The 21630-nt window shown below is 43.9% G+C and overlaps 2 protein-coding genes across 3 annotated transcripts; one reads left to right on the top strand and one right to left on the bottom strand.

Moving 5' to 3' along the window:
* Positions 1-513: 513 nt before the first annotated feature.
* On the bottom strand, positions 514-13146 carry slc2a11b (solute carrier family 2 member 11b). 2 transcript variants are annotated; one of them, XM_085909848.1, is made up of 12 exons: positions 13108-13146; positions 10799-10897; positions 10497-10657; positions 10252-10376; positions 10028-10157; positions 9635-9783; positions 9222-9415; positions 8922-9032; positions 1563-1664; positions 1401-1476; positions 1196-1323; positions 514-895 (listed from the first exon to the last, which is right to left on the bottom strand). In XM_085909848.1, the coding sequence occupies exons 1-12, from the start codon at positions 13144-13146 to the stop codon at positions 701-703; spliced, it is 1509 nt and encodes a 502-aa protein (XP_085765974.1). In that variant the 3' UTR covers positions 514-700. The 2 variants fall into 2 exon arrangements, with proteins under 2 accessions (XP_085765974.1, XP_085765973.1); XM_085909847.1 differs by lacking the exon at positions 13108-13146 and adding an exon at positions 11053-11136.
* Positions 13147-14741: 1595 nt separating this feature from the next.
* LOC147058054 (uncharacterized) lies at positions 14742-21593 on the top strand. Its single transcript, XM_085909958.1, has 12 exons — positions 14742-14887; positions 15502-15613; positions 15994-16087; positions 17116-17170; positions 18653-18793; positions 18864-19024; positions 19104-19202; positions 19406-19551; positions 19685-19856; positions 20019-20131; positions 20255-20342; positions 20502-21593. Exons 1-12 carry the CDS (start codon positions 14776-14778, stop codon positions 20553-20555), a joined length of 1347 nt encoding a protein of 448 aa, XP_085766084.1. The 5' UTR covers positions 14742-14775; the 3' UTR covers positions 20556-21593.
* Positions 21594-21630: the final 37 nt, after the last annotated feature.

The raw sequence follows: 21630 nt of genomic DNA, 5'->3' as shown, positions 1-21630 counted from the left end.
CCACGTCCTTAAATGTCTACTAAAAATAGTAAAGTATCCCACAATCCTATGCGAATGACCATATTGGCAGTCAACTTCATCTTTTCATTGCATGCTGAATAATGAAAAGAGTTAATATTGTGTCCAATAGTTTACACGAGTGGAAGAGTTTTTAGAGAACTGAGTAACTGTAGTGATGGAGATTAGACAGGCAAGCAAATGCACTGAATTTGTCCCTGTCTGTCATGGGCCCTTGGAATCATTCCCACGTTTACCACTCTTACAGAACTCCTGGATCTCTCAATTGTTTTCATTATAAAGCGCAAATTTAGAATGAACATTACCAGGCAAAAAGACTATGTACATTGTTTTGAGATTCTTATTTGCAGAATGTCCATGATGTGTGTCATAAATGTAAAGTGCGTTTTTTGTTGTTTTGCTTGAGGTTAATCTCTAATGTTGAAACAGTTTCTTCTCCCAAATTTGCCACCACTTAGAGAAATTGAAAACTCACTCACCGGTTTTGATCAGTAATTTTAATAGTTCATAGTTTTGAAGAGAACTTTATTGGCAATTTTAAGTCCATGTAATAAAACTGTAGAAAACAAGAATACATTCCCATAACAAAAAGTTGAATTTTATATTACAATTCAAGTCAGTATTGTGATGAGTAAAAAAAAAAAAAAAAAATTCACTCAAGAGTCATAAGGTACAGTACATGTTACATTGAGGTTGACAACAGTGTCATACCAGAGCCATCAGTGCCGCGGCCCTTCTTCTTTCTTCCAGTCTTAAACTCGTTTTGGATTTCCAGAAATGTTTTGTTCTTGGTTTCAGGAATGATAAAGAATATGTAAAGTGCCACCAGAGTGCAGATGGTCATAAACACCAGAAAACAGTACTGCTGTAGACCAAGCTGTGGAAAACACAAAAAGACACGAGCTTGACCCACATTCACAAATGTTACATAATCAATCATTTAGCTCCTAAAAAAAGTTAATCTTCAGATGAGTGGCACAGGAAGGGCAGAGTTGGGATCAAAGCCATCACTTGAAAAATGCGAGGCAGATATGTTAACCAGTGTGCCATCCATTTTGAGGACTGCATAATAGAAATTTTAGCAAACTGGAGGTCGAGCAACATTCAAGGTTTTGTTTGACTTCAGAGGTTTTACTATACGCCCTTTATTGAGTTTCACATTACGTTGTCTACTTACGACAATAAAAGGGAAAATCATGCTGATAAAGAAGAAGCTGATCCAGTTTATGGAGCCTGCAATCATGTAGGCTGCCGGCCGTGAGTTTTGCGTGAACAGTTCCATTGTCAAGATATTAGTCACACCACCTTTGGAGGAGACAAGACATGGAAATCAGATTATGTATGCACCAGCACCAATTTCTGGTCAAATTGCAAACTGTTACCTGGCCCTAATCCAAAACTCAGAATAAAGGCAAAAACACAAGCCATGCTGAGGTAGGGAAAAACTGGACTGATCTCCTGTGAGTAATAAAAGAAGACAGGGAGGTCAGATACAGCCAATCACACCAATACATGTGTTTTATTTACAAAGTGTGCTTCAGTGCCTGAAAAGTAATGGTCAGAGTGAACAAAATACAGCAGATACTCATCAGCGTGTATCCTCCAGTAATGAGCACTTTCCGTCCCAGATGCTCGATGAGCAAACCCTGTGACACATGTAGCACATGACAAGATTGAAAACACTGCATGAAAGCATTTTTTCTTAGCCTGAGTCTGACCTTTCATGCTACTTTGTGTCTATTTTGTTCCATCATACTACACTGCATGAAATGATGTCAGTGAGTCAAAGGTTACATTGCCAACGCCTTTTCCATGATGGTATTTTTTTTTTGGTCCCACCGGGATTTGAACTCGGGTTGCTGGGGTGCCTTCGGCTTCGCCTCCAATTCTAGTTTTGCCTCTGACCCCAGCTCCACATCAGCTCTGCCACTGACTTCAGCTCCAACTCCACACCAGCTCTGCCTCCGACACCAGATCCACCTCTGACTTCAGCTCCGCCTCTAACTCCTTTTCCATGATGACTTTTATTTTTGGTCCCACCGGGATTTGAACTCGGGTCGCTGGGGTGAGAGTCCAGAGCACTATCCACTATACCATGATGACTTCACTAGTGTTGCAGGGAACGAATGTACATTATATGGTTTAATGGAGCAGCCTCTGACACCAAGCTCCACACCAGCTCTGCCCCTGACTTCAACTCCGCCTCAGATACCAGCTCCACTCCACCTCTGCCTCTGACTTCAGCTCCGCCTCTGACTCCAACTTTGCCTCTGACTTCAGCTCCGCCTCCAACTCCAGCTCCACACCAACTCTGCCTCTGACTTCAGCTCCACCTCCAGCTCCGCCTTTGACTTCAGCTCCACCCCAACTCTGCCTCTGACTCCAGCTCCTCACCAGCTCCGCCTCTGACTCCAGCTCCTCACCAGCTCCGCCTCTGACTCCAGTTCTGCCTCTGACTCCAGCACACCAGCTCTGCCTTCAGCTTCGCCTCCAATTCCAGCTCCGCCTCTGACTCCAGGTCCGCCTCTGACTCCAGCTTCTCACCAGCTCTGCCTCTGACTTCAGCTCCACACCAGCTCTGCCTCTGACTTCAGCTCCACACCAGCTCCACCTCTGACTCCAACTTCAGCTCCGCCTCTAACTCCAACTTTGCCTCTGACTTCAGCTCCGCCTTCAACTCCACACCAACTCTGCCTCTGACTTCAACTCCACCTCCAGCTCAGCCTCTGACTTCAGCTCCACCTCTGACTTCAGCTCCTCACCAGCTCTGCCTCTGACTCCAATTCCAGCCTCTGACTCCTGCTCCACACTAGCTTTGCCTCTGACTTCAGCTCCACCTCTGACTCCAGCTCCACACCTGTTCTGCCTCTGACTTCAGCTCCACCTCTGACTCCAGCTCCACACCAGTTCTGCCTCTGACTTCAGCTCCACTTTTGACTTCAACTTCAGCTCCACCTCTAACTCCAACTTCGCCTCCAACTCCACACCAACTCTGCCTCTGACTTCAACTCCACCTCCAGCTCAGTCTTCAGCTCCACCCCAATTCTGCCTCTGACTTCAGCTCCAGCTCCTCACCAGCTCTGCCTCTGACTTCAGCTCCGCCTCTGACTCCAGCTTCACACCAACTCTGCCTCTGACTTCAGCTCCGCCCCTAACTCCAGCTCCACACCAGCTCCGCCTCCAACGCCTTTTCCATGATGACTTTTTTTTTTGGTCCCACCGGGATTTGAACTCGGGTCGCTGGGGTGAGAGTCCAGAGCACTATCCACTATACCATGATGACTTCACTAGTGTTGCAGGGAACAAATGTACACTATATGGTTTAATGGAGCAGCCTCTGACACCAAGCTCCACACCAGCTCTGCCCCTGACTTCAGCTCCGCCTCCGATACCAGCTCCACACCAGTTCTGCCTCTGACTTCAGTTCCACTCCAACTCTGCCTCTGACTTCAGCTCCACCTCCAACTCCAACTCCACACCAACTCTGCCTCTGACTTCAGCTCCACCTCCAGCTCCGCCTCTGACTTCAGCTCCACCCCAACTCTGCCTCTGACTTCAGCTCCGCCGCTGACTACAACTCCAGCACACCAGCTCTGCCTTCAGCTTCGCCTTCAATTCCCGCTCCGCCTCTGACTCCAGCTCCGCCTCTGACTCCAGCTCCACGTCTAACTCCAGCTCCACACCAGCTATGCCTCTGACTTCAGCTCCACACCTGCTCTGCCTCTGACTTCAGCTCCGCCTCCAACTCCACATCAACTGTGCCTCTGACTTCAGCTCCACCTCCAACTTCACATCAACTCTGCCTCTGACTTCAGCTCCACCCCAACTCTGCCTCTGACTTCAGCTCCGCCTCTGACTCCAGCTCCAGCACACCAGCTCTGCCTCCAATTCCAGCTCTGACTTCAGCTCCGCCTCTGACTTCAGCTCCACACCAGCTCTGCCTCTGACTTCAGCTCCGCCTCCAACTCCAGCTCCACACCAGCTCCGCCTCCAACGCCTTTTCCATGATGACTTTTTTTTTTGGTCCCACCGGGATTTGAACTCGGGTCGCTGGGGTGAGAGTCCAGAGCACTATCCACTATACCATGATGACTTCACTAGTGTTGCAGGGAACGAATGTACACTATATGGTTTAATGGAGCAGCCTCTGACACCAAGCTCCACACCAGCTCTGCCCCTGACTTCAGCTCCACTTCCGATACCAGCTCCACACCAGTTCTGCCTCTGACTTCAGCTCCACTCCAGCTCTGCCTCTGACTTCAGCTCCGCCTCCAACTCCAGCTCCACCCCAACTCTGCCTCTGACTCCAGCTCCGCCTCTGACTCCAGCACACAAGCTCTACCTTCAGCATCGCCTCCAATTCCAGCTCCACCTCTGACTCCACCTACAGCTCCGCCTCTGACATCAGCTCCACCCCAATTCTGCCTCTGACTTCAGCTCCTCCTCTGACTTCAGCTCCATCTCCAACTTCACACTAACTCTGCGTCTGACTTCAGCTCCACCTCTGACTCCAGCTCCTCACCAGCTCTGCCTCTGACTCCAGCACAGTTTTCAATTCAGCTTTGCCTCTGACTCCTGCTCCACACCAGCTCTGCCTCTGACTCCTACTCCACACCAGCTCCACACCAGCTCTGACTCCAGCTCCTCCTCCAATTCCAGCTCCACACCAGTTCCACCTCTGACTTCAGCTCCGTCTCCAACTCCAGCTCCGCACCAGCTCTGCCACTGCCTTCAGCTCCACACCAGCTCTGCCTCTGACTTCAGCTCCGCCTCCAACTCCAGCTCCACACCAGCTCCGCCTCCAACGCCTTTTCCATGATGACTTTTTTTTTGGTCCCACCGGGATTTGAACTCGGGTCGCTGGGGTGAGAGTCCAGAGCACTATCCACTATACCATGATGACTTCACTAGTGTTGCAGGGAACGAATGTACATTATATGGTTTAATGGAGCAGCCTCTGACACCAAGCTCCACACCAGCTCTGCCCCTGACTTCAACTCCGCCTCAGATACCAGCTCCACTCCACCTCTGCCTCTGACTTCAGCTCCACCTCTGACTCCAACTTTGCCTCTGACTTCAGCTCCGCCTCCAACTCCAGCTCCACATCAACTCTGCCTCTGACTTCAGCTCCACCTCCAGCTCCGCCTTTGACTTCAGCTCCACCCCAATTCTGCCTCTGACTCCAGCTCCTCACCAGCTCCGCCTCTGACTCCAGTTCCTCACCAGCTCCGCCTCTGACTCCAGTTCTGCCTCTGACTCCAGCACACCAGCTCTGCCTTCAGCTTCGCCTCCAATTCCAGCTCCGCCTCTGACTCCAGGTCCGCCTCTGACTCCAGCTTCTCACCAGCTCTGCCTCTGACTTCAGCTCCACACCAGCTCTGCCTCTGACTTCAGCTCCACACCAGCTCCACCTCTGACTCCAACTTCAGCTCCGCCTCTAACTCCAACTTTGCCTCTGACTTCAGCTCCGCCTTCAACTCCACACCAACTCTGCCTCTGACTTCAACTCCACCTCCAGCTCAGCCTCTGACTTCAGCTCCACCTCTGACTTCAGCTCCTCACCAGCTCTGCCTCTGACTCCAGCTCCAGCTCTGACTCCAATTCCGGCTCTGCCTCTGACTCCTGCTCCACACTAGCTTTGCCTCTGACTTCAGCTCCACCTCTGACTCCAGCTCCACACCAGTTCTGCCTCTGACTTCAGCTCCACCTTTGACTTCAGCTTCAGCTCCACCTCTAACTCCAACTTCGCCTCCAACCACACCAACTCTGCCTCTGACTTCAACTCCACCTCCAGCTCAGTCTTCAGCTCCACCCCAATTCTGCCTCTGACTTCAGCTCCAGCTTCTCACCAGCTCTGCCTCTGACTTCAGCTCCGCCTCTGACTCCAGCTCCACACCAACTCTGCCTCTGACTTCAGCTCCGCCCCTAACTCCAGCTCCACACCAGCTCCGCCTCCAACGCCTTTTCCATGATGACTTTTTTTTTTGGTCCCACCGGGATTTGAACTCGGGTCGCTGGGGTGAGAGTCCAGAGCACTATCCACTATACCATGATGACTTCACTAGTGTTGCAGGGAACAAATGTACACTATATGGTTTAATGGAGCAGCCTCTGACACCAAGCTCCACACCAGCTCTGCCCCTGACTTCAGCTCCGCCTCCGATACCAGCTCCACACCAGTTCTGCCTCTGACTTCAGTTCCACTCCAGCTCTGCCTCTGACTTCAGCTCCACCTCCAACTCCAACTCCACACCAACTCTGCCTCTGACTTCAGCTCCACCTCCAGCTCCGCCTCTGACTTCAGCTCCACCCCAACTCTGCCTCTGACTTCAGCTCCGCCGCTGACTACAACTCCAGCACACCAGCTCTGCCTTCAGCTTCGCCTTCAATTCCCGCTCCGCCTCTGACTCCAGCTCCACCCCAACTGTACCTCTGACTCCAGCTCCACGTCTGACTCCAGCTCCACACCAGCTATGTCTTTGACTTCAGCTCCACACCTGCTCTGCCTCTGACTTCAGCTCCGCCTCCAACTCCACATCAACTGTGCCTCTGACTTCAGCTCCACCTCCAACTTCACATCAACTCTGCCTCTGACTTCAGCTCCACCCCAACTCTGCCTCTGACTTCAGCTCCGCCTCTGACTCCAGCACACCAGCTCTGCCTTCAGCTTTGCCTCCAATTCCAGCTCTGCCTCTGACTCCTGCTCCACACCAGCTCTGACTTCAGCTCCGCCTCTGACTTCAGCTCCACACCAGCTCTGCCTCTGACTTCAGCTCCGCCTCCAACTCCAGCTCCACACCAGCTCCGCCTCCAACGCCTTTTCCATGATGACTTTTTTTTTGGTCCCACCGGGATTTGAACTCGGGTCGCTGGGGTGAGAGTCCAGAGCACTATCCACTATACCATGATGACTTCACTAGTGTTGCAGGGAACGAATGTACACTATATGGTTTAATGGAGCAGCCTCTGACACCAAGCTCCACACCAGCTCTGCCCCTGACTTCAGCTCCACTTCCGATACCAGCTCCACACCAGTTCTGCCTCTGACTTCAGCTCCACTCCAGCTCTGCCTCTGACTTCAGCTCCGCCTCCAACTCCAGCTCCACTCCAATTCTGCCTCTGACTCCAGCTCCGCCTCTGACTCCAGCACACAAGCTCTACCTTCAGCATCGCCTCCAATTCCAGCTCCACCTACAGCTCCACCCCAATTCTGCCTCTGACTTCAGCTCCATCTCCAACTTCACACTAACTTTGCGTCTGACTTCAGCTCCACCTTTGACTCCAGCTCCTCACCAGCTCTGCCTCTGACTCCAGCACAGTTTTCAATTCAGCTTTGCCTCTGACTCCTGCTCCACACCAGCTCTGCCTCTGACTCCTACTTCACACCAGCTCCACACCAGTTCTATACTCCAGCTCCTCCTCCAATTCCAGCTCCACACCAGCTCTGCCTCTGACCTCAGCTCCGTCTCCAACTCCAGCTCCGCACCAGCTCTGCCTCTGCCTTCAGCTCCTCCTCCAATTCCAGCTCCACACCAGTTCTGCCTCTGCCTTCAGCTCCGCCACTGACTTCAGCTCCACACCAGCTCTGCCTCTGACTTCAGCTCCGCCTCCAACTCCAGCTCCACACCAGCTCCGCCTCCAACGCCTTTTCCATGATGACTTTTTTTTTGGTCCCACCGGGATTTGAACTCGGGTCGCTGGGGTGAGAGTCCAGAGCACTATCCACTATACCATGATGACTTCACTAGTGTTGCAGGGAACGAATGTACACTATATGGTTTAATGGAGCAGCCTCTGACACCAAGCTCCACACCAGCTCTGCCCCTGACTTCAGCTCCGCCTCCGATACCAGCTCCACACCAGCTCTGCCTCTGACTTCAGCTCCGCCTCTGACTTCAGGTCCGCCTCTGACTGCAACTCCACACCAACTTTGCCTCTGACTTCAGCTCCGCCTCCAACTCCAGCTCCACACCAACTCTGCCTCTGACTTCAGCTCCACCTCCAGCTCCGCCTCTGACTTCAGCTCCACCCCAACTCTGCCTCCGACTCCAGCTCCACACCAGCTCTGACTCCAGCTCCGACTCCAGCTCTGCCTCTGACTTCAGCTCCTCCTCCGACTCCAGCTCCACACCAGCTCTGCCTCTGACTACAGCTCTGCCTCTGACTCCAGCTCCACCTCTGACTCCGACACCAGCTCCACACCAACTCTGCCTCTAACTTCAACTTTCTATCAAGTTGAGACATTGCATAAAACATTTATAAAACCAGAATAGAATGATTTTAAAATCCTTTTCAACCGATTGCATACTTGCCAACTTTGGAGTGTTAAAAATATGTTCACAATTCTAAAAGATTAAATGCAAATATACTGCAAATAAAAGAAATTACAACTATACTGTACAAATACATTGTACTGGATGAAAAAAAAATAGTAAGTAAGATTTGTCTTTGTCAGCGTACTACACACAAAGGAAAGTTGAGTAAGGTAAAAATGGAAAAGGTCTCAAAAAAGATCGAAAAAACCCCCACAACCATTGGTGACGAATGATGATCAATAAAGATCGACAATTGTTCTTATCTTCAATTGGGAATTGATAAAAAGCCTACTTTTCAAAGATTATGATGGATATTAGACTCAGTCCAGACAAAATATCTTGTGACCTTGCATAGCTAATAATTTTTGTGCGACATCCTCCAGAAAGGGCACAAGGCATTGCTTCACATAGTAATGTTTAATTCATTTGTCATTATCTATGGCTGTCTATTGAGTATAAAATCCCGAATCGGAAGCTCATACAAGGTCAGAAGCTAAATGAGTTAAACTAACAAATGAACAGAATTAATAAATGAATGTGTGATTACATCATATCACAAAACTATAGAAAATACAAAAAAATACTTACACAGGTCAACGCAGTGATGCATTCACAGGCACCAGTGCCAACCGCTGCATATGGTCTTCTCTCATTGGGAATTCCTGCTTGCGTGAACACATAATCTGCATAGAAGTATATCTGCAGCAGAAATAGTTTGGAATTACCAATTCAACTTTCAAATTAATCTTAATAAAGGAATATGTTGGCCAAAAAAAAAAAAAGACCATTTATAAGAGCCACGTTCTAATTTTCAGTATGACGTTGGTATTTGGAGCAACGCACAATAGGCCTACAGTTGTAAAAGAGGCAGTACATTACTGTACGCACGGCATTAATTCCGTTCAGTTGCTGGGCTGAATTGAGAAGCATGATGGTAAGAAGCTGCCAGCGTATGCTGCGGTCTGCAAGCAGCTCCCATGGCTTCTTAGCCTTGAATCCTTCTTGTTCTAGGTTGTTCTTCTCCTTCTCCATGTCCTCCATTTCAGCCTCCCAATCAGCTGCCCCGTGAAGCTGCTTGAGGGCTGCGAGCAGGCAAATGATAAACAGCGTGTGATGATTGTTGTCCCGAGTTCTCCTTTTGAATCACTGCATTAAATGTGATCGCATGAAGATACATCTCTCTGCCTCATGTGATTATCAAGATAGTCTGTTTTTAATCTTTTTAACCATGTGCACTGGATAAGAACTTTTAAGGACACATATTGAGAAGCAAGATAAAGCATAAGCAGTGTTTAGGTCACCTTTTTTGCATCCCTCATAATCTCCTCTGTCAATGAGCAGAAAGCGTGGACTCTCTGGGAACCACGGGAGCATCAGGAGCTGCATGACCGCTGGGATGCATATGGTGGCAAGCAGAATGGGCCAGGTCTCTTCTTTACCAAGCAGCTCTCTATTCAGCCACACAGATGTTAAAGCAACATCCCTTTTGCAACCCTATTTGACACATACATAGAAGGCTGGAACGGATTAATGGCATTTCCATTCTTTTCAATGTGGGAAATTGATTTAAGATAAGTGTTATGGATCACGAGTGTGGGACAAATCAAACTTTTGACTAAAGGCACCACTGTGGTAATATTTAAAATACATTAAAAACATTAGCTATATGGCAGAAAAAAAAGAAATATTTTTACTTAAGGCCCATCACTTGTCCAGTGAAGATTCCACCTGTCACAAAAACTGAGGTTCCCATTCCCATGAGGCCACGAATTGATGTTGGAGCAATTTCCACCAAGTATAAAGGTTGAACACAAAGACCAATGCCTATGCAAATGACACACAGTACATACAAGAGTCAGTGATAGAAAATCTTATCATATACCTTTTCATTTGAAGTAGAATTTAATATCATGTTTACCAGAATTTAATCCAATGAGAAAACGTCCAAGGATGATTAGTTCAAATATTCCTGTTGGGTAGCTCAGGCCCATCATTAGGGCAGCCACCATGGCAATAATGTTATTGATCAACATTGCCCCTTTTCTGCAGCAACAAAAACACCACCAACAGAGGTAGGACATTATTATGTCATTGTTGGGGAATCAATCTCATGAGATCCGGTACAAGGAAGTGTATCATCAATTCTGAAAACAAAAACCATACCTTCCCAGCTTTATAGACAGTGTTCCTCCAACCGACACTCCTATTAATCCTCCAAGCGTGAATATAGACACAATGGTGGACCACATTAAAGTGAGAACACCAGGGGCAATGTCGCTTTGGTATCGCTCTGTCCATGTTTGGTTGATGAAATCTTGCACATACTATGAACATGAGAAGAGACAAAAGATACAAATACTATCCGAGATTCAAACAAGGGAACCTCTCGAGTGTGAGCCAGAAGTGATAACCACGAATACAACGGATATTATCAACATTTGAAAATGTTAATATGGCAGCATTACCTTGGTGGGTGCATTAATGACAGAGACGTTATATCCATACTGGAAGGTCCCTCCAATCCCAGCAGCAAAGGTAGCCAGAAGAAGAATTTTGTTTGGGACCTGAGAGGCACAAATGCACACAAAAGAATGAAAATAGAAGACCCAACTATTTGTTGCTACAATGGAGTACACTGAAAAGCCCAATAAAAATCTCAACGTAAGCCAAATATAGCCTCAAGTCATGCTGACACAACTTAAGAAAATACTTTGCATACCTTCAATGCCGGCTTTGTTTTTTCGGCCTCTTTAATTAACAAAGGAGTATATTCATAGTTATTTTCCCGATTTTTTTTCGACATTTTTGTGCGCGTTGCTCAGTGTGTGCCAGTAGTATCCAAAGTCTCTTTTGCACACTGAGTGTCTTCCTCATGCAGCGGTTGAGATCTGACAAGGGGATGGTTTTATCCTGCAACAACAAAAGTGTTCTTGTGCCTAATGCGACCGCAGCGTGTGAAGAATCAACTTATGTCTCGCATGAGGTCATGTAATGTTCATGCATCACAAGTGGATTTCCTTCAAAGGTCGACTCACGTCGTAATTTATGATGTCAAAAATTGACATTTTATAGTTCAACATTTGACTGTAGTCAACAAGAACAGGCTTTCCGCATATACAGTTTATTCGTGTGGGAGGGATAAACTGTCAATTATTGTTAATCAGTCATTTCATTACAGAATGCACCCAGGAAATATCACTCTGATGTAACTTTTCAAAATAAAAACATTTTGAGATCTGTAAATGTGACTTTCAGAAAGCGGAAGTTCAAAGAGACATTAAAAGCAACCCCAGTGTTGTCACTTAACAAATTCCACTTCTGACAGTTCGCCCAGGTCCACTATCCCAGGGAGACACTCAAGAAATTTAATCTAAATCTAAATTAGCATGTCAGAATAAAAGCAGATTTCAAAGTGATTCCCAAGGTTTTCACACAACCTTTTCAATTCTTCCAATTACCATGCAAAGATGCCATCCTAGAGATTTTATTTATATCCGATGTACCATTTTAAAATAAAAGCCTTTTCAAATCTGCATTAGTGACAGCTATCACTCTAATTTCAGAGTGACATTAACAATCCATCCATCCATCCATCCATCCATCCATCCATCCATCCATCCATCCATCCATCCATCCATCCATCCATCCATCCATCCATCCATCCATCCATCCATCCATCCATCCATCCATCCATCCATCCATCCATCCATCCATCCATCCATCCATCCATCCATCCATCCATCCATCCATTTTCTGTACCGATTGTCCCCACAGGGGTCATGGGCGTGCTGGAGCCTATTCCAGCCATCATCGGGCAGTTGGCGGGGGACACCTTGAACCGGTGGCCAGCCAATCGCAGGGCACACAGAGACGAACAACCATCGGCACTCATACCTACGGGCAATTTGGAGTGCAAAATCGGCCTTGTTTTTTAGATAAGGGAGGAAACCGGAGTGCCCGGAGAAAAGCCTTGCAGGCACATTAATGAACTCTACAATTTTTTAGGACACATCTTAATCAATTTTAACATGGAACCTTTCTGAATCGTTCCTTCGAAATCTTTGACCAGAATGATCATGAATGTCAGCAAGGTGCACCCTCAATTTTCTGTCAAAGGGTTTCATCATTTTAGTCTTCCATGAACAAATCAAAACAGATGCCGGCCTAATAATACATTGCAGAAAGTGTTTTGTTATCATCACAATACGTGACTTGATTGATTAAAAAAGAGGGATAGCAGAGGGGAACCGGTAGCCACAGGTTTTTTTTTACTATTAGTACAGCAGAAGAGGAGTATTTACAAAATTGCATTACTTCTTAATTCATTTTATCAATTAATTACATATATTTCTTATACACATATATTTTTGGTTGTATTTATTATATTTGACTGTTTCCTGCAAATATTCTAGTGATTATTCATTGAATAATAGATGCTTACAGTATGCAGTAGTTGTAATGTTCTATTATCACACAACTTTGAAGTTATAGGACTCCATGTAGACTTGCAAATACTTTTACATAGATTTTTGTTCACCCACACATGAACACCAGATTTCCTTTGGATTTGCTAAAGCTGCCAACTGAAAGTACAAGGTCGTTTGAATGAATTGCTACATTCAACTGATCATAGGAAGGCCCATGTATATAAATTTATTTTCCAGTCATGTTTATTATAACTTCTTCAGCTCAGGAAAAAAAAAACATCAATGTCTAAAATATATCAAACAAGATTTACATATTATTTAGCCACTACATTTAATATTTGACTTACCCCTTTCTTTGACACAGGTGGTTCCTCACTGAGCTCCATGACAAAAGCCCCAAAAGATCTATTATGTTTTAATGAAATGTAGAAAATGAATGTTTCGCTTCAGACAAAAGTCTCGCATAATGGAATGCTGCCACAAGGTGTAGCATATGATCTCTCTGCTCCACAGAGGGATAAAGGGGGTGGGGGGAGTGGTTCAGTTACCCCCTCAAAATGTATTCTTGGGGCTGAATCTTGTGATTTCTGTGATGAGCAATGTGATTTCGGACCCATTTGCGAAACAAAAAGTATGTATGTCAGTACTATGTCGAGAGAGAAACACAAAACATAACGAAACAAACCGCAAAAATAATGTGTTACCCATTATCATAAAAAGACCAAAACTTTATGGGTGGAGCAAAGCACACACAAGCAAGATCCACGAAGAAATGCATATTCTCTCAAAATTAATTAAATGTTAAAATAAAAAAGGTGAACAAAAGAAAAAGGCCGAATGAAATAATAGATTCTAAAGCAGAAATCTTGACAAATAAAATAAAATGAGTAACACAGCAAAACAAAAGGACATCTGGACTACATCAGCCAAATTTCTGCAAGGCAGTCCAGTTTTTGCATAACCCGATAATCCTTTGGGAGGTTAAACTGCACTTGTTTTGTAACTGGGGCTCAACTGGGAAATCTATCTGAAATGATGAAATAAGTTGAAATGCTGAATGATATGGGTTGCCAGATTAGAAAAAGACCAGGACCAATGATTGTGTGTCATTTCTTTATTGTGTTTCCTCCAAACGTTGATCAGTTTGTGTTTACTTTAGTCATATGATTATAAACGCAATCAATGACGAGCTTGTTTAACAAACCTTGAGGGGGGTCATCAGACCAAAAAAAGAACCCGTGAAGAAAAACAGCTTTGAGATTACTGTGTAATTAACAAAAAGCCCACAATTGTCATAAAATCCTCATTAATAAAAAAAAGACATTCTGAGAATCACAAGACATTTAGAGCGCTCAATGAAATGTGTTCTGGCCCCTCCAGCTGTTTCCCATCTGCTTCCCATTGTGTTTTCTTCAATAGAACAATATTATGGCCTCGATTGAATGCTCAGTAAGTTTAGTATTTCCCTCAGTCATGCAAGGACAAAGGCTTTGGCACTAAGACAAATAAATTTAATCTTTTCTTTATGTTTAAAACAATAACATCAAAGCAGAATTAGACATATAGGCTCTATATTTCCCCAATCCTAAAATAAGAGTTGTATCAAAAATTACATTCACGCCCCCCATAAAGATGATAATGTTAGAAATGTTTCCCTCATAATTCTGTACTTAAATCTCAGCTGGTTTGGAACCCCAAAAACCTCAGAACTGTGCATTATATGCGCTAACCAGTAGTGCCCCTAGCCAATTTAATTAATAGATAAACATTTAAATGTTTAAACATGTAAACATTTAAAACATTTATATTTCTTTTTGACATTAAAAAAAAGCTCCCACAGGACAGTGTAACAACAAGGTCTCCTGGCACAACCGTGTGTAATAAGGAAATATAACCGCAGGGGGGCGTGCTGTTCCCGTTTAAAATCATGCAGTGGTGTAACACTGAAAACCTTCCCCGATCGAGGCTGGGCGGAGCCGTGCGTAAACAGGCTGGTGCCCGTGATCTGGTTCGTCATGGCGGCCAGAAAGCCTCGCTCGGTGGCCAACCCTTTGGAGTCTGCTATCACTTCACCGAGTGAGAGGATACTCAAAGAATGCCACAATTTGTATGTCGACAGCGAAAACGGTAAATTATGAAAAACGCAAGTTTGGAGCTAAGTTTGCACAATAAACATGAACAGGTAGTCCTTTTACGATGGTACAATATTAGATATATTATTTTAAAAAATCTCTATATATTTTTTTTCTGCGGTTGCGAAGGTTAGTGGTGCACTGTATACATACACGATGAACTCAAGAAAAGGGATAGCTTCATGTGTTTGCAGTTGTGCCAGCATGTGACATTTGACATTGGACACCGGTCCTCAAAAGTGGCTGTCATATTGCACTTGGACTCATCTGCTGCAGAGAAGTTGAATTAACCCCTTTTAAATATGTGAAATAACGGCGATTCAAATATCAAATACAAATTTTCAACATCAAAATCCAGTTCAAGATTAGGCTGGCGCGAGAAATCGACATTTCACTTTCAACTGTCAACTATAACATTCTTCTATATAATTATATTAACTATATTAATTCTATAGAATGAATGTGACATTATTCCAGAGTCCAGTTCTCCACCAAAGCTTCATGATCAGAATTCTGACATTTTACATACATCTATCATCTTAATAATGTCTCGGGTGTCACTTGATGGACTTTTTATTTTGTCACTTGAATTGCATATTTATCTTCAAGGCCTGGTCAAAATTGCCAGCAGCCTTGGAGTGCGTCTCCTGCCCCCCAGAAAAAAGATTATTGTGATGATCATGGGGAACCACTCTGCAGGAAAGAGCTCCTTCATTAACTGGTATGTTTCAATGGCTGCCTATCATCTCATTTATTTACTGGTATCTTATCTATTTTATGCCCCTATTTTCAGTGTTTAATAAGTGTTTCATGTGTGTTGTCTGTTAAAAGCAAGTTTACTGAGTTATTATTATTATTATTCAGGTTAATAATGAACATTGTAAAAAAATAAATTTCTGTTATTGATTATCATCCAAAGTATTTTTGATCTATTTAAAAGGTGAACACAATCAGAGAGATAATTGGACATTCAAAACCTAAATATAAATATAGAAAGTCTTGTTTAGCTTCTGTCCTATGTCTAAAGAGCACAATTTACAAATCCTGCCAAATCCAACCCAAACATTGAGGAAATGTGAAGTATTGACTTTTTTTTTCCAGGTACGTAGAAGAGCATATCCAAAAAACTGGGGTTGCCATCGAAACACAGGGCTTCACATTCATCACAAGTGGGCGCAAAAGAGAATCATTGACGGTAAGAAGTGAATGCTCCAATCCAGCTTGTTGTTGCGAAATTTGGACACCTCTTGTGAAGGTTGATGAAGCCACCCATTCATTATTTGCAATATTTCCCATAAATAAAAGTGAAATTACTTGAAGTAAGATGACTGAAACAAATAACTGTCGTAACAAGTGAAGGGTGTTTTACTGCTTTGAATGTGTGTATGCTTTTAATCATCTTCCAAACATCCACACAATTCTTCGAAGCTCACTGAACTGAGCTCTCTCTCTCTGAACACTGACCATGACTTTTTGGGACTTTTGACGTGATGACTTACCGATTAAAATAAGAGCTGCAAAAGTCGAAGAAGAAACTAAACATGCGCACGTACGCACACACAAAAGTACGAGGCCGATAAAGGCCTGTGCAATATGCGTATTGCAAACACTTGCACCAAGTTTCATGTTGAAATGTATGCTTTTATCTGACTTTGACCAATCAGATGCAACCTTAAATGCACATCACCATCCAATAGAAAAACATTTTTCTAATCGTAATGTTAAGTTTGTGCTTACTGGAATTTGTCTGTTGCACATCTAATATGCTATGCTATGCTATCCCATCCTACTCCATGGAAGCTAAACCAGTAGGCAGTCTGGAGTTGCCATAGAAATGATCCACACTGTTGTCTTTTTTTTTTTACAAACCACTTTTCAATTTTAAACACCTACTTGAAATCATACATGTTTCCATTGTTTACACGATGGGATGTTATCCTGTGTGCATGAAACCAACCAATCCCCACTGTGAGTGATGAAATAGTTGTATCTGCCCTCATCATGAGCAATACTGAATACACTCATACAGCAAAAGTAGAAACTGACTCAGCAGGCATCTCCCTTGCCTGCTGCGGTTTAGAAGATGAAACCGAATAATTAGTAGTGCAAGCACTTGCAGCAGAGAGGGCTGGCTGCTCAGAAAACTACTGAAGATCAATTCTACCCCTCTCTTTCTCTCTTGCTTAAACTCTCTCTTTGTCTCTCACGCTCTCTTTTTCACAGGGGAATGCAACATTACATCTCTACCCCCATTTCCGACCGCTCCTTGAGTTCAAAGGTAAGGGTTGGATGGAGAAATAATTTGTCACATAGACAGGTGTGGGATTATTTTTTTTTTAACAAATTGTGTTGATTATAGAAGAAATAGTTCGGCTTAGCGCAAATAAATCAAGACAATTGTTCTCCATGAGTCAGCTGTGGTCCAGAGCCTGGGAATGGCGAGGCGATTGTGTCAGGGAGTGACGTGGTGGGGAGGTTAAAAGAAGGTGGTGGGGTGGGGTGGGGTGGGGGAGAGCAGTGATGTATGTCTGTGCAGTGGCATTGAAGGTTCACTGGGTGCTGGCGGCATGGTGAGAGAAACAGGGCGGTGGGGAGAAGGCGAGAGGAGCTGCTGAGAACCGTCAGAGACAGCACCGCACCGCTCCGTGGTGCGGAACTTCACCAAGCCGACAGCTCTGATCTGGAATACAAGCATGTTTTTTTTTTATTTGAACCTCAACGCCGCTGCTCGGAAACACCCTATAGAACAGAGCGCATATGTTTACGCTGCAGAGCAACTGAAGATGACTCATCAGAAATACAGTATAGGTGCATATGGGAGATGCTGATGATGATTTCTTTTGGGATATGCTTTCAAATCATGTGTCTGACCCTATCTCTGGAGTTGATTTTACTATTCAGTAAATCCATTTCGTTGGACGTGTCTGGTACAAAAAGTTCTTTTCCTCAGCGTTATTGCAGCATTGTACACAGGATCTGTGGGGGGGGGGGGAACTTTGCCACTTACAAGCCCTTGAGAAAAGTCGCTGCTGTTTCTTCTCTTAAAAGAGTCCATGGGGCAATATTATTGATATTTCATATTTGTCAAGAGTGAATTTTGGACATTACAGTATGTTGGAGAAGCACAATTGTCTTGCCATGTCACGTATCAGCGGGATGCTGCATGCAAAATATGTCTATTTGCTTTCCTATATATGAGGTGGCTCCGCTGATGAGGAATGCTAATGTGCCGTTACCACCATCTCTGCTGTGCGCAGCACAAGGATGTAAATTGTGCGGCCTCTTAACACCTGCTTCGCTCTGAGAGTGTGTGTGTGTGTGTGTGTGTGTGTGTGTGTGTGTGTGTGTGTGTGTGTTTGTGTAGAGGGAGGGTGTCAATAGTTGTGTGTGTGTTGGGTACATCTCAATAGTGGTCCTGTTCTGGTGGGTGTATTGAAACCTCAGTGCGTTGCCTCACAGTCGTTCTTCACTGGCTAGCTTTATGTCCCACGCCCTATGCTAAAGCTGCCAGTTGAAGAGCTGTTGTGTGTAACCATGACAACAGACTTCTCTACACAGAGGATGGTGAAAAACTGACTTGGCAAATTCATTGACATGATGTGTGGAAATTGCTCTTGTCCATTTTTGTTATGATGTGTTTATATAGATGTTTAAAAAAAAATGGATGCAGTTTTAAATGCTCAAAACACAACAATGATCCTTTAGGTAAATATTGTGACTGTATGCCATCTATGTAGTCCTATTTTATTGGATATTCCAGGTGTTTTGGACTACCTGTCTGCAGAGATCTCCACATCCAAGCAGAAAAAGTTCAGCCTTGTGACTTTTGTGGACACACCTGGCTTGGTGGACGGGGACATGATTTACCCTTTTAATGTCAACAGCGCTATCACGTGGCTGGGTAAGTCTGCATAAGATCGTGTGATCACTGTATGTTTGAGCCCGAGGTGACAACTGTTATTTCCGTGCAGGAGAACAGTCCGATCTGGTATTTGTATTCTTCGACCCGATGGGTCAAGCACTGTGCAAGCGTACGCTGAACATTGTGGAGAAACTGAGTGAGAAATGTGGAGACAAACTGCTGTTCTACCTCAGCAAGGCCGATGAGGCCGGAAGAGAGACAGATCGACAGGTATCGGAATGGATAGTCTCGTTTTTCCGATAAATGGCTGATATATTGTATAAACTAAACTGTATCTATTTTTTTGTAGAGAGTGATGATGCAGATTGTCCAGGAACTGTGCCGCCGCCCAGGTCTCAACAAATGTGGCTTTGAAATGCCAACTATATATATTCCTAACCCACAGAAGGTAAACTTCAGTCTGCAGTGTTTTCTTCAGTACATGTAAAGCACCAACCAGCACAATCAAAAATGATACCCACACAAAAACAATAAGACCTATTTTATGATTAAGGGGAGCTTCTGCCTGGCTCTTTGACATTCCTCTGACAGATGCAAATGATCACCAAATTCAAGGTGTAATCTTTTTTTGTTTTTTTTGCCCTCTTACAGCAAAGCCGCTGTGTGAACCAGATTGACGGAGTGTGTCAGACCATTGAAAAGACCATCAACCAAGCTGTACAGAGAACTTTGAACCAATTGGAGAAAGACTGTGATTTAATTTGCTCCACCATTTGCGACAGACTACAACAGGACAGGTGAAAAACATCAAATGGTCAAATCCATTTTGTTGTCTTAAAACCTGGTCAAATGTGCAGTATATCAACCTTTGAACTGTACACGGTACAATACCAGTGACATTGAATCCTCCTTTTTTTTTTTTTTTTGCAGGACTGATGCCACTTACAATAAAAGTGTCCGCCTAAACTCGTTTGTGTGCGGTGCTTTGGGAGTCTTCCTTCCTCTTGTCTTCATCCTTAGTTTCATTGTGAGCACCTTCTCCAAAGAGCAGCTTAGTGAGCTGTTGGGAGAAGGGCTGGCACAAACCCTTTTCATCTGCACTGTGAGTCATCTCACTCATATTCACTGAACATTTTATTTTAGGTACACCTGCACAGTTTGATGACCTTGTGTTATTAAATGACTGCCTCAATGTTAATCAAAGCTTTAAAAAACATTACAAAAAAAAAAAGCTTGCCTTTTGCAACTTTGTTCCTGCATACAGGGAATAGTGATGTACGTATGGGACTGGATACCAGAAGATGGACAAGTTGTGTTTTTAATATTTTTTGGAGCCCTCTGCTACCTCTTTTTTTTCCTCGCCAAACATTTTTCTGGGTAAATATCTACCACAAGTAGAAATAAGCATATAAATACTCTATGTACTTTTTTAGGAGTTGCACGATTTTGTGAAATAATTACGTACACAGAATCTAATTCCAAGTCTGTCTCATCCTGTAGTCAAAGGTACAAGACTTTAACAAAGAAGGAGAAGAGAAAAATGACAGAGTACAGTGATTATATCCGGGATATCGTCAGAACCAAGAAGGTAAGACTCCACTTTGGCTACTTGTCAGCTCTAAAAGACAGTTGTGTATTATAATGAAAGCCCTTCTGCCACAGCTGTATAAAATATGTCTTCATTAATTTGACACATATCCACCTCATAATTTGTAAACCCTTGTCTTACATTTCATTCACTCCACAGGGCAAATTGTATGAATGGTACCTTCAACAGTGTGCTGCGGAATATGACCTTTGACCCTGGGTAAGATGAATGTTCTTCACATATGTGTGTTTATCTGCATCGTGCTCAAAAGCCACTTGTTGGGACAAAATACGTTTGTAGTCTGTGACGAAACACTGGCCAGTTTGTAAAGATTCTGATAATCATTCACTAAATAATGCAGCCAAGAGTGTTTTGGATATTAGCAAGTGCCTTTGCTGTTTAGTATAGTCAAGAGACTGTGATGGTGGTCATTTACTGAAAGGAAAACAAATGTGAATATCTTTTGACAGTGTAGAGCTCATGAATGTAGCTAGTTTACAAATGCACTTCATTTCATCAAAGATTTGACCTGCTTACAGGGTGCAAAAAAATCTGTTCTCAAACCAGACAAATTGTTTAACTGAGAGGTCTGTACTTGTAAAAAAAAATCGCATTATATTACATGTTAATATTTTCTACAAATAATGATGCTTTGTTAAAATACTTGTAATATATATTATGATATGTCATATATATTTTACAGTACATTTTATAATGTCATGTGTTTGTAAAGAGTAAACACTCATATACTGGAGCTCATTACATTGTGTTTTTAAAGAGATATTTTTAAAACTAAATCATCACTATGCAGTCATGAGTGCATCAATAAAGTGTAAATGAACAGTTGACAAGTTTCATCTTGTCTTAAGATGCGTCTTGTTTTCTGACACAAATAACAGACCACTGTTTGTCAAGCTATTAAAAACAAAATTGTACTCTAAAAAGACACTCCAGGCCCAATACTGACTTTTCAGTGCCAGCATTGTTCCTGGTCTATTGTATCATAACATAAAAGGCCAATGTGCAGGTATAGTTTTATTTCAACTTTTAAAATGATGTAATATCCTATCCATTTTTATTGGGTGTGTGATCTTAGTGACTTTAAATTGTATACAGTATATTTAAACGTGTCTTTGTGGTGTGAAATTAGGAGGAAGAAATCCCATTCATATAGAAATAGCTTTCTGCATCAAAGAATGTAATATCTCAAATGCATACATGAACTTTCCCGCTTCTATTAAAGTCATTAAATATTTTCTCCTGACCTATTTTTCTTCTGTGTTTTACG

This window comes from Syngnathus leptorhynchus, chromosome 4, assembly GCF_054491065.1.
Source record: "Syngnathus leptorhynchus isolate UIUO chromosome 4, UIUO_Slep, whole genome shotgun sequence".
Classification (NCBI taxonomy): domain Eukaryota; kingdom Metazoa; phylum Chordata; class Actinopteri; order Syngnathiformes; family Syngnathidae; genus Syngnathus; species Syngnathus leptorhynchus.
Note: the sequence above shows the minus strand (reverse complement) of the source record. Positions and strands in the feature narration are given on the sequence as shown.

Excerpts from the sequence above, each read along its gene's own strand:
- slc2a11b (XM_085909847.1), bottom strand. The coding sequence starts at position 11,136 with ATGTCGAAAAAAAATCGGGAAAATAACTATGAATATACTCCTTTGTTA. Across the intron at positions 10,658-10,798 it reads TCATTAATGCACCCACCAAG|TATGTGCAAGATTTCATCAA; the intron begins GTAATGCTGCCA and ends TCATGTTCATAG. Across the intron at positions 896-1,195 it reads TGATTTTCCCTTTTATTGTC|CTTGGTCTACAGCAGTACTG; the intron begins GTAAGTAGACAA and ends TGTTTTCCACAG.
- LOC147058054 (XM_085909958.1), top strand. The coding sequence starts at position 14,776 with ATGGCGGCCAGAAAGCCTCGCTCGGTGGCCAACCCTTTGGAGTCTGCT. Across the intron at positions 16,088-17,115 it reads GCAAAAGAGAATCATTGACG|GGGAATGCAACATTACATCT; the intron begins GTAAGAAGTGAA and ends TCTTTTTCACAG. Across the intron at positions 19,857-20,018 it reads AAACCCTTTTCATCTGCACT|GGAATAGTGATGTACGTATG; the intron begins GTGAGTCATCTC and ends TCCTGCATACAG.